General features: G+C 38.9%; 1 protein-coding gene across 1 annotated transcript; it reads left to right on the forward strand.

The window, feature by feature from the left end:
* The first annotated feature begins 486 nt into the window (after positions 1-486).
* Positions 487-12,398, forward strand: LOC146483712 (uncharacterized). The gene is made up of 8 exons (XM_085105859.1): positions 487-1,283; positions 4,000-4,277; positions 5,324-5,453; positions 6,368-6,540; positions 7,219-7,361; positions 8,198-8,246; positions 9,584-9,686; positions 10,814-12,398. The coding sequence occupies exons 1-8, from the start codon at positions 989-991 to the stop codon at positions 11,320-11,322; spliced, it is 1,680 nt and encodes a 559-aa protein (XP_084961985.1). The 5' UTR covers positions 487-988; the 3' UTR covers positions 11,323-12,398.
* The last annotated feature ends 641 nt before the right edge of the window (positions 12,399-13,039 follow it).

Below are 13,039 nucleotides of genomic sequence, written 5' to 3' on the forward strand. Positions count from 1 at the left end.
TGATGGTCTAACCATTTGGCGGCCCGGTACATCGATTGTCCCATCCTGGATGTGGTACTAGTGTGAAAGGTGTTTGTCGGTAGTATTGTAGGCAGGTTGGTCGTGAAGGTTCTGAGTAGGAACTGGCGGGAAAACCGTGCGCCTTATTTTACGTAGTGGCAAGAAGGGAAAATTGCGGTAGAATTTGATAGACGAGTAACTAAAGTAAGGCATCTAGGAACTAAAGGCGGGCGAGCCAGTACACTGCTCGCCAATCTAAGTTATTTTAAATAAATGCCACAGTTTGGCACACTTTACAAAAATTTACGTTGGTTTTCGTTGTTATCGCATCATTATTTTATTTTATGTGATATCAGTTAGAATTGCCATCGTGTATTGTTTTGGTTGACTGTGCTATACTTCATGATCATGCATGTAGGCTATCAAAGCGGAAAGTTTTCAAAGTAAATAGAGCGAAGTGGATAACAAAGTGAACACAGAACACCATTCAGATAATTAGCTGATAAAATATAATGTAATAAATCAACGGGGGCATTAATTGTTGTAATCATTCTAGCAAATTAATATCTAATATACAGTTGTTCTATTATTTCTATGTAAATTGTTTAAAATCTATCGATGATTTCGTCAACTGACAAATATCTCACTCCAAGAAAGTGTTTCAGCAAGTAAATGGACGCATCATAGTGGCTTGTTGCTATAGGGTGCTAAATTTACTGAGCTCTAAAACGGATCATTTCAAGAGTCGAAAGTATATTACACCTGTAATACTATTATACGGCTTTCGAAACATAAAAGAACGAGCAACATCAAAATTAGGATTGTATGATATTACCTTATTTGGCGACAGAGCGAAACCAAGCACAATCTACAATCTGGGTCACCACATATTAGAGGCTAATCTGTCGTCTTGAATCTTTCCGCCGACAAACCTCTAACAAAGTTGCCAGCTGCTGATAAAACGTGGATTTCTAGAATTTTCGTTCTAATGATGTCAAACGAAATGAAATTAACAATATTGGGGTCGTTGACTTTGCTTTTTCATGGTCTAGTTGGGTTCACGCTAGGGAACGTTTTCGTCATTAACAGAAACGGGTTGGATTCTTTTACGATTCCTTCTTCGATATGCGATCAACTTGTCACAGATGAATGTAAACCGTATCAAGCTAACAGCCAGCAGTCATGTTCCTGTGAATGCCCTGGTGAAAATTCCACGTTCGTTTTCGACGATTACAAATGGATATGGATTTGCCTGGCTAATGGCAGGGTTAGAAAACTTCAAGGTAAGAAAGATCATGAATGCTTGGGCAGTTAATGGTTACTTCACACTGAAGTTGATAATATACATAGTGAATGGTAAGTTGCAAATCTGACACTGCGCGTAGATGTAAGATCTTAAACGCTTCTTTTCCTGGTCTAGGAGGTTCGAGCTCTGTGTTTCTCACAAAAAACCTCGACGCTCGATCGGCAAGTGTGGCAAGTCTACGAGAACACGAATTCTGTGCGTTGCTTATGCTACGAATGCATCGATATGTTTATTTGTATCTATAGACTTATTTTTAATTGACGATACTAGTCATCATTTTATGGAAGTAAAAACAAAAGGTTTGTGTAACTCAGTAAAAAAACGGCCGGCTTACAGATATTTGTTTCTTTGCTTTTTTCTTTGTGGATTATCTACAAGACACTGGTAAGAAAAATATGCATGTTATCGAAATCAAATTTAACGTAGGATGACAAAACAATATGGCGGCATCAGATCACAATTTGGAGAAAAAAATGTCTGGCAACGGGAAGAACTAAATAATTTTTTAAACTTCTTTTCTGATGATATTTGGCTTCAGTTGTTGAAGCCTATAGATGAAAGGGAGACCAATTAACTATATAGCAACTGATTTGAAGGCGTCTATGGATCATTGATCACTTAGAATAGAGCAGTTTGGAAAGGGTTTTCCCGGACACTTTAAAGAAAGGAAATTAGTATCTCTACACATTTTTTAAAACAAATTCAGTTTACAATGGTTGCAGTCGCATTAGCGACTTGACATTGGTTTTCACATCAAATGCCTGATTGTCTGTTATTTCGGTGTGAGGATTCAAAGCAATACAATTTTACGATGTTAAAGGCCAATCAGCGTTACCCTGTAATACGATCGCTGCCAATATCGAAAATGGGTAGATTGCAGGAAACGTTAATTTTTTGGTACTTCGTTTTGAATTGTTTGTGAGATTTATATTATTCATTAACAGTGATTTTCTAATGTAAATCACGCTATAGTGCCCTAAATAGCTGTAATTTATAATGGTTTTTAAACTGAGTGAAGTGCAATTAGGTCTGAAATCATACGCGTGATTTCAAAATCGAACGAGCACGCAGCGCAATTTGATTTGAAATCACAAGTATGATTTCAGACCAAAATTGCACGACACAAAGCTCAATTACCACTTTATTACACCTATTTTGAAATCACAGAGTATCGTTGTCAATATTAATATTCTATTTTTGCTACTTCATTTCCATTTTGATGGACTAAAGAAAGGATGCGATTTAGAACAATTTGGGAATAAATTGCAATTGCAATTGCAATTGCAATTTGGGAATAAATTGCACTGTTGAGACCCAATCAGATTGCAAGGATCACCAGTGATTTTAAAAAGGGTGTAATAAATCCTCTAATTCGTTTTCATGATGTACCCAAACTAGTTTAATCTCAAGGCGACCTCTTCAAATATCCTAAATTAACAAGATCAAACAATTTTGCCAGTGAATAATACCCGTCTTACTGAAGGTTTCTTGCGGACACTTTGACTGAGTTCATTCTACACAAGAATTACACAAAGACTGAGTGAATCCAAAAGGGAGGAGTTGCTTTCGAGGGACGAATGTCCTAACAGTTAAAAGGAATGTAGGTTTGGAAGCCGAGGAATATATTAAATTATTAAATTCATATATTTGAAGTACAGACGAAGAAATTAATAAATGAGAAACCATAGCAGTTTGTACGCAACTAAGGCAGCTACCAAAAAAGGCCTGAAAAAAAAAAGGGCCTTGAACTGAATTCGAGCCCATGAACAATGCGATACCGCTGCAGTGCTCTCCCAACTGAGCTATCAAGCCAACTGCATGGGAGCTGGTCATATTGTGAGTTTGTAATATACCCGTAGAGTTGAAGATATGGAGATAAAATATATAAAATTAATATATATTCACGCAACCTCAGTAGCTGCGAAACTAAAACCGGTCTTAAAACAACAGGCTTGAACGGGATTCGAACCCATGGCCCGTGCGATACCGGTGCAGTGCTCTACCAACTGAGCTATCAAGCCAACTGGGCGCTGGTCATATTGTGTGATTCGTAATGTACCCGTAGAGTTGAAGATATAGAAGTCAGTTTAATATGTAAAATTCATATATTTGAACTGTGGATGAAAGAATTAATAAATGAGAGTCAACTTGAGTAGTTGCGAAACTGGAAGCCTGAAAACAACTCAGGCTTGAACGAAATTTGAACCCAGGACCCAGGACCTAGGACTCTACCAACTGAGCTATCAAGCCAACAGGGAGCTGGTCACATAATTGTGAATTCGCAATATACCCATAGCGCTGGAGAAGATGAAAATGGAATACATGAAATCCATATATGAGGTGCGGATAAAAGAATGAATCAATAAGACTCCATTTCAGTTGTATTCACCTTAAGCAGCTGCGAAAAGAAAGCCTGAAAAAAATTCAGCCTTGAACAGAATTCAAAGATACCGGTGCTACCCACTCAACTATCAACCTAACTGGGAGCTGGCCATGTTATGAATTCGCAATATACTCGTAGAGGTGAAGAGATGGAAATTCTGTGGGATTCACAAAATGACCTGTTGCTACTAAAAAATAGACAAAATAATTTTTTTTAACGCGTAGTCACTTGCAAATAATTGTTCTCATTTTAGCGTTCTATTTCTAATTGGTTTTTTTTAAAGTAACAATAATGTAAAAATATCTTTCAGAAACCCCAGGTTGCAGGGAAACAACCTTTTTCAAATATGTCGAGAAAACGAGACCGGCCGGTCAGTTATTGGCGTTGAACATGCAGGAGGCACCAACTCTTATTATCGACATTCCATTTGACGATACGACTGGCTGGAAGCGTTGTGGGCTTAACCTTAATAATTCTTGGTTCCTTGGATGCAATGGGTCTTGGCTTCAGTCGAATCTGTACCTTAGCAAGATGAAGGATCTGTTTACGTTTCCACCTTCTTCAAGAGATAGCTACTTTACTCTGCAGGTAAGAAATAGTTTCAGATACCTCTTCTTCTTGCCTATTTCCATTTCTATGTTAGTCGTTGTTAACTTGGTGTTACATTAAGAGAAGCTAGGGCGCTTTCAATTTAACCAAAATTTGCGGTCCAACCGTTTCAAATGCAAAAGAAACCCGCAGATCAAAGGGAAATTTTCCAGAACGAGCGGACGCGGCCTTCGGAGCTACCCCAATTTTCCCTTGGAATGAAATCACCGTTTCACTTGGACAAGATTTCCATTTCCCGCCATTTTGTTGACCTGCACTTCGCGTGTCATTACCTTAGAAATTTTTAGCTTAATGGAAAGCGAATAAAAGACTGGAAAAACCTCGGGAAATGGCCTTAAAGTTGAACAGAGTGCAGATTTGATGAGTAGGGAGCTTAAGCAACGACGACTGCGACGGCAGCGAAAACTTCACTATTAAAATGAATTCGCGTTTTTTTTTTTTTCACACGTCGTCGCGATTTTTCCAACTCGCTTTAAATGTCAAATGAAAGTGAAATTTCCTGGAGTTTAATTCTTGGAGACCGCACCCAAGTTTAGAAAGAAAAATAAAAGTTCGTCGTCGTGTGTTTACGTCCTCCATACTAAACCTCCCACCAGGAAATTTCACGTCTTAGTCGTCAAGTGACGGCAAAGAAATGTAGTAAGAAGTTGAATGCACGTGCCTGTTGCTTTATGGCCTTCTCATTGCCGTCGCCGTCGTCGTTGCTTTTAAATACAGTCTAAAAAGTAAACTTTCTGAAAGATTTTATTGAATCAAAGCGTAATTAAATATTGTAATTAGATCGCATATTGTAATTTAGATCGCAAGTAATAGTAATTAATAGTTAATCATTGTGAATCATTCTCGTTGAAAAGCTTCGTTTTAGGGAAAGTCAATAAAGTATGTGTGTAAAGCTTCCTCATCACTCCTACCTGACGCGACGACAACTGAATTACGCTTAAATTGATTCAAGCCTTACTCACCTACGGCACAGTTACCCCTTGAGAAGTCGTCTAATCTCATTTTAGTAATCATTTTCTCTTTAGGTCCAAAATGATGTACCAGATACACAGATGCTACAGGGAGGAATAGTCAACCTTGGTATTTGGTGTACCAACTCCAGTCAACACCAATATCACGGCTGTTTGATGTTCAAATTAACGGGGCAACAACAATGTGAGTGCAAGGCCTGTTTAAAACGTTAAAACGCTTTACGGATACCCGCTTATTACGAAAAGTTGTGTTTGTCCCGACGATAAGCCTTTTTTTATTTTCTCTAACTTTACCCCACCTGATACGACCAATGGACACTTTTCCGTGATCGTAGTGACGAGCACTCATACAAAGTTAACATGGCTTTATGGACTCTGGCTATATGTGATCAATGCAGTGCAAAGTCATAGATTATTTTAAATAATTGCGCTGTTAGTCACCGGTTTAAAGTCCTGAGAAACATTAATTTTAGTCCGACACTATTTGAGAACATACAAGCGGTTGAATAGAATAAATTTATTTAATACGTTGTTTTGATACCGGTTAGAAATGTCGTCAAAAATCGTCGTTATGTTCCTTTGCACAGAGATTTGAATTTTTATTTCGTCATTTTTTTTATCTTTAACAAGATAAAGCGCCTATTGGCCTAATACAAGGCTAACGAGGCTTGTGATTGGCTAACATGCGTCACCTAAATTTATGGCAACTTCTACGAGGAAGATCTAGATAAATGTCTGCGGCTCATGGCGGTATTAGTGCCAAACTCGTTCCCAGGCTCTATGGTGGGGAGATGAAAGACCCTGGGAACGAGGTTGTATTAGAGCGTTTGTACCTTGACCAAAAACTTCTCTAGACCAATCAAAACGCAAGTTATATTCTTTCCACTGTCTAAACCGAATTATTCCCCCATATGTCTATTATAGTTATATTACAATTTTGTAGCACTGAACTCTTTTTAAAAAAAATTGAAGTAAAAATGTTTTAAAGCATTGGCCCTAATTAACATAGCCTGTTAATTGAAAATAAAATGCCATTACTTCCTCGACGATGGCTCGTAAGTATCAGAATAATTGTATCAGTAATTGTATCTTTATTAGGTCCCGTGACAATGTCCAAGCCGCAAACGTCTTCTGCTCCGAAGAAAGCACTGTCAGCAACACCAGCGCTGAGGGTTGCGACTGGCACTCGATCAAGAACATTTGCTTCACAACCAAACACGCTGGCCGAGTCGATCGACACATTATCAACGCCTACACCCTCCCCACCGAATGTACGTATTACGAGTCTTGCAAATATTAAAAGAGTAAAACGGGAAAAGATGATACAATTTTACAAAGAACCGAATCAATCAATCAATCAATCAATCAATCAATCAATCAATCAATCAATCAATCAATCAATCAATCAATCAATCAATCAATCAATCAATTAGTCAGTCAGTCGATCGATCGATTGATAAGTCAATCACACTTTGTTTACAGAGGGTAGCACTAAATGGTACATGGCACTTATCAACTTGAGGGAAATTTACAATTTATTCCATTATAGCAGGCAGGGTCAAGATATGTCTTAATGAACTGTCTTCTGAGTCGTTTACTAAATTTCTACTGTTATTAAATCTTTAGTAACGGTCTTACAGTAATGAAATGCTTTTAAAGTTGAGAGCACAGTAAAAGTGACAGGCTCAACAAGGCAAAAAAAGCAAAATTACGTGGTGTACATGCAGATATGTAAATTTCTATAGTAATTTCCAATTAGTGCTTCTTTATAATCAATTTTTGGCAGTTCATATAATAAGTTTGTATTTACTCTCTTATTCAATCAACATGTTCAATTGTTAGTTAGAAGTTTAGTTTTCATCATTTATTTAAAGGACATTAAATAAATTCAAAGGCTGCCGTTCAGACATCTTTGAATGCCATGATCGTGTTTTGTACCTCGTCTCTAGGTTCGTTCCCATCCCAAAATGGGTCGTGAGCGGAGCACAGACAGAGGTTTCCTCGGTCTAATTGCAGGCATCACTGTGTTCGCTGTACTTCTTGTCTCAGTGAACATCGTTTGCTTCTTGTTTTATCGCCGCCGCTACAGAAGGTAACCGACTCCTTCTTTTTATTTTTATTTAATTCAATATTTTTCCAGGGGCATCCAATTTAGCAGAGCTAGTTTAAATGGAGCCCTGACACAGCCCAAGACAAAACATTGAAACATAAAAAAAAAACTAGACAAATAATTAAGTTATAAATGCAGCATGTACCGCAGGCATTACTGCTTAAGATAGCATTTAAGTTTGGTTTTAAATTCACTGAACGCCTCTACCTGTCTACTGGTTCTCGGGATGGTGTTGTAAGTTCGAGCGCCCTTTATCCTGAAGCTCCCCTGATGCTTAGCAGTTTTTGCGAAGGGAGGGCGCAACAAATCACGGCTTCTGGTGTTATAGCCATGGTAAAGGTGCGCGTGCGTAAACTCTGAAAGTAAGTACGAAGGCGCTGTTCCGTGATGGCCGGACATTTATGGACTAAAAGACGTTTGAGATAATTTCTGCGCGCTTGTAGGTTGGGCCAACGAAGTGTTGATTTTAATTCCACAGCCCCGACTGATCGACCTTCAATAATGCATGCAGCACGTCTATTTAGCTTATCTAGGTAATCTTTGCTCCCAGCCCCACAACTGTCCCAGACAGGCGAACAGTAATCAAATAATGGCAAAACTCTATATCATTTAAAACTATAGTTTTAAAGGAAAAGTCCACAACCACACATGATAGTGTCCTAGACTAAAGGCATTAAGTTCCGTAACCAGTGTGAGACCGGCTTGTCCTGTAAATTCTGACTGGGAAAATTTTCACTCATAAGCTATGAAGTACCCACTAACACTGGATAGGGGATAATCCACTTGGTATTAACGTGTCAACGAATTGTCTTTTGCAGTAATGAACCTAGTGTGCAAACTGAAAATATCCAAAGGAAAAATGTACAGGTAATTAGATCATTAATTAACGACGAGAATTAGAGAACTTGGTTGTAGTCCTTTAGTGTATTAGATTAAAGGCTCCCGAGAGCCAACTCGTGAATGCAGGCGTGAATAGTGGTAACCGTAAAGCAGTACTCGCATCAAACGACACTCTACAGCCAAGAATTCGCGGACGTCATGCAGGAATAAAATGTGACCTGAAAGGTATGAAACATTGTTCGTATTGTGTTTGGTTGGCCAAGGGCTCGAAATATAAATTGTATGCAATGAGGAAAACATAAAAGCTTTAACAAGGGGACGCATTTATTCAGCATTCTACGCCGCTTAGATTTTGGCCTCTCCCCTCAGCAAGATTGAGCTCCTTGAATAGTTTTGTATCTTTTTTAACAAAGAAAGTTTAAATTTTGAAAATTGTTTGGAGACCATTATTGTTACCTAGGTAGGATTTGAAGCAGGACCCTCCTCCGCAAAAGAGGCCACGCACCACTCCACTGCTCCACACACGTACGACTTTAGGCTGTTCACAGTCCCCCTATTTTTCCGTGGGATTCTCGAGACTGGTACGAATCGATGGAGCTGCCAAAAGCGAGCGCGATCTGGGGAGAGTGTCTAAACTACCAAGGGGAGGGTAGCCGAGTTGGCACCCACTCCCGCTCCCCTCGGTAGTTTTGACACTCTCCCCAGATCGCGCTCGCCTTTACAAACCAAGAGGACGGCAGATCCATCGAAGCGTAACAGTCTCGAGAATCCAACGGAAAAATAGGGGGACTGTGAACAGTCTAGTACGACTTACAAAGGGGAGATTAATTTTTGTATTAATTTTATTAAATGTTTAGGGTGTCTGACTATCTGGTAGCCGTGGCGCAACGATTTTAACAGCCAAATGACTTCGGACTGCCAAAGAAGAATACGCAATTGAACACGGAACACCCTCAGACGTTTCTCCATCGTATTTCCTCTTTTGCATTTTGCGCGAAATTCCTGCTGACTTTGACGACAGTCTCGATCTGCTTGAGCGGCTTTCAGTGGCGCTTTTCTCGTTAAAATAAAGACGCACAAAGACCATATACATCGGTTGAGTGTTCTTTAGGCTATTTCTTTTAATTTTGAGCCCCAACAAATGGATATATTTATAACTGAAGGTGGAGAGAAACTTAAGCGATCCGTGAGCGTACGCCATATTTAAAAGTTCACGATAGAACGAGCGACCGAGCGAGTGACATTTCCTCACATCACGATAACTCGTTCATTGGGCATGCGCGCATTCACAGTCAAAAATGGCTTTCTCAGTTAATGAATAGGAAGTAACAATTTTGTAGTCGATTTTATGTTCTTTTTCTCAGGATACAATGAGTACAATAATGATGTACACGCAAGGGAACTCAGCATTCCAGCATGATGGTGAAAACTTTTATAGAACCCTGAGTATCAAGGCAACAGAACCACGTAAGTCGTCGTGTGAAATGTAAAGTCGATTATTTTTTTTGTTTAGCGAGGTTTAAACAGTAAAAGTAAAACTAGTAATAATCACTATCCATTCGCTCATCACGGCTGTCAACGTTTTCCCATACAATCTCTCGTGACGGGGATGATTATCGGAACTTTTGCAAAGAACCCCTAAAAGGTAGCAGAATAGGCCATTTTACCGTTGTGTGCTTTGTGACCTGGCCTTGCGTTGGAAGCGAGGCTGGGGGTGACCTTGTTTTGATACAAACCTCACTACTTTCATATGTAAATGCAAACTTGTTAGCATAAGAACAGCATGATCTACATATGAAAAGCGGTGAGGTCTGTATCAAACCAAGGTCACCCCCAGCCTCGCTTCCAATGCAAGGCCAGGTCACTTTGTACACATCTGTAAAATGGCCTATTCTGTTCTGTGGGCGTGGTCCAAACAAGAGGTACCAAATTAGTTGACTGTCATTTACTTCCTCTTATATTTTTTGGCACAATACCCTTTAAGGTACCACTATACCTGTAGCGGAAGTCATTTTGGATTTTAACACCCTAAGGGATACCAAACCACGAATTTTAACCCTCGAAAAGGTACGACGATCACCCCGGGAAGGAATGCCTGCTTGTTCCTATTTTGCAGTCATGTCCCTAGTAGCCAAGCCTTTGAGTAGAAGCGAGGCTGGAGTTGCCTCGGTTTCGTTACATACCCCAGTGCTGTTCATATGGAAATGCATTAGTTTGCATAAGAACAACATGACTTTCATTTGAAAATCAGGGAGGTTTCTCTCATCCTCCATCCTCACTTCCACGTAATGGCTGGGTCATAAATAACGTCTGAGCGACTACTATACTGAACAGTTTCTTGTTTCTCATCAAATACTTAAATATTTCTTTTGCAGGTTAAACGTTTAAGAAGAACGACAACAACAACTACAACTTTGTACTTTACAATTTAAACTAAAGGTGACAGAAGAGCTGTCGAAACATGTTTTCGAAAATCAAAACTGCTGTCGATTTCTTAAACTTTTAACCTACAAAAGAATCATTTAAGTATTTGATGAGAGTTGTTGTTGTCGTGTTTCTTAAACGTTTACCTGCCTACTGCTATTCTTTTGTAGAAATGTATGCGTCAATATATAACGTGCCTCAGCGTCCAGCTACAAAAGAAGATGATCCCGACTCAGATTACGAGTACGTCCCTGAGAACATTCAAGTAGAACATAATATCTGTGGCCCTGGAAACACTCAGGAACCATTTTATAACGTTCTTGAACAGCCGACTACTGACAGTGAAAACCAATTACAAAACAATGGCTCCAGTTGTTCAGAACAACCTGTTTACAATTTCGTTGAGGAACAACCCACCCCGGAAGGTCCCAAGAGGCCCATCATTCATGGTGCAGAACCGATGTACAACGTTTTGGAGGATCCTAATGTAGGGGACGCAGAGGATACTGATCGATCTGGGTCCATCTCCTCAGTAGGGCCGGATGATTCTGAAAGCACAAATGAGCCAGTTTCCAACGTCCTTAAAGAAGCCACACATGAAAGTATTTCAGCAGTTAGTAAATGTGCCACCGAAGAACGGCAGGAATTACCTGTCTACTATGTTCTTGAGGGACCTTAGTAGGAAAAAACAAACTATCCTCAGTTTCCCAGCCTTATCTTAAGTTTTTTGGAGGACCAGGTTCCATCTAACAGTTCTTCATAAAAAAACACATTCAGCTTTGTGATATCATAATATAAAAGAATGGTGGATTCATGATTCCAGGGAATATTTATGTCTTATAACTCGTTGATTATAACGAGAATGCGCTTATTTATCTGTTGTTCCGCGTATTTAAGGAAGGAAGGAAATGGGCTTTAAATGGGCAGTGTCACCGATTTTTAATGTGCATTTGAATAGCGAAAAAACATATTTGTTTCAAAGGAGAACACTGTTTAATATTTCGCTAACAAGTGGTACTCTAAACAAAGCAGTTTAAAATGGGCTTTTCCCGACAGTAAGAAATCAGTTATAATACACTCTGTTTTTTTTTATAAGAACCTTTGTTATAAGAACGTCGAGGCTGAGATTAACCAAAATTTTAAGAACGTATTAAGAACATTCCTCAGGCTGAGTCGATTAAGAACGTTTTTGGTATTTTGCTAATCTGTGTATAAAATCAAGGTAACAAATGTAAATTAACCAAAATACCTATTAATTTACCTATTAACTGAAATACATGTAGTGTATACCATGTAATTTAAGAACATCTTAAGAACGTTTTCAACCTCAAATCGCAAAAAAATATAAGAACGTTCAGCCTTAGCTCCAAAATTAGACGTTCTTATAAAAAAAACAGAGTGTCAATACAAATACAATATGGTCTGGAGGAAATCCAGAAATTGTAACAAACTCACACATAGTTAAAAAAGTTTTTACGTTTATTAATTGTTCTACGTGGTTTACGATTTTTTATTGCTGGTTGAGGGTCGCTAACGGAATGGTAAACTTTAGCATTTTGGCTTGAACGCGTCTTTTTTCTTAGTAACCTCTTTCACACGTTCACCAGATTAACTATTTCTTTTGTACAAACCTTTTTTGTAATAGCTGAGATTGCATGGTCAAAAATCTGCAACGATTGTCATTAAAGCATTAACCCCTAGTATAGTGTAAACTGTTTTAGGAGTAAATCATTAAAGCATAAGTTTTTACTTTCATGTACTTTGTCCTCTGGTTTTGGTATGTGCACGACGGTTTGGTTTGAGTAAATATATATATTCCACGGGAGCTCAAAAACCAGTGTGGAGAGCATAGTTTCCTTATCGAAGCGTATACTAGTAGGGCACTCTCTATTCAAGGTGATACTTAACTTGTTAATCGTGTAACTAAATTCAAGAATTTAATTCGACTTAAACACATTGCGAGTTTTTTTCATTACACAATCGCCTGCTTTGAAAGCTCGTTGTACTCGGTTGTGGGTTCATTCACACACCTGGACAGTACACCCCTCCTTTTATGAGAACCTCTCGCGTGTCCCGACAAGAACTTTTGTTCATGTGGGGTCCCGGAGACAAATTTTTTTTTGCTCGGAGTCAGAAGATTTTCTTATTGATAAGGAAATTAACTTTTTGAGTAAATTATTTTAATTTTTTCAGGCCCGCCAGGGTATCTCGTTTATCATGTACTAAAACAGTAGGAGGGAGGATACGATGACATCGTAGTGACGGAAAAAAATTCTAATTTTTCCACGACGTTTTGGGAAAGGCAGTAGTTGCCACCTCGCTAAGGTGGAACCCAAGCCTAAACGTGCCAAGAGTCCCTGTTGTAAAGCCTCTGAATCTGGAGATCAACCAGCATG

Source organism: Pavona decussata, unplaced genomic scaffold (genome assembly GCF_977016875.1).
Source record: "Pavona decussata unplaced genomic scaffold, jaPavDecu1.1 SCAFFOLD_38, whole genome shotgun sequence".
Taxonomy (NCBI): domain Eukaryota; kingdom Metazoa; phylum Cnidaria; class Anthozoa; order Scleractinia; family Agariciidae; genus Pavona; species Pavona decussata.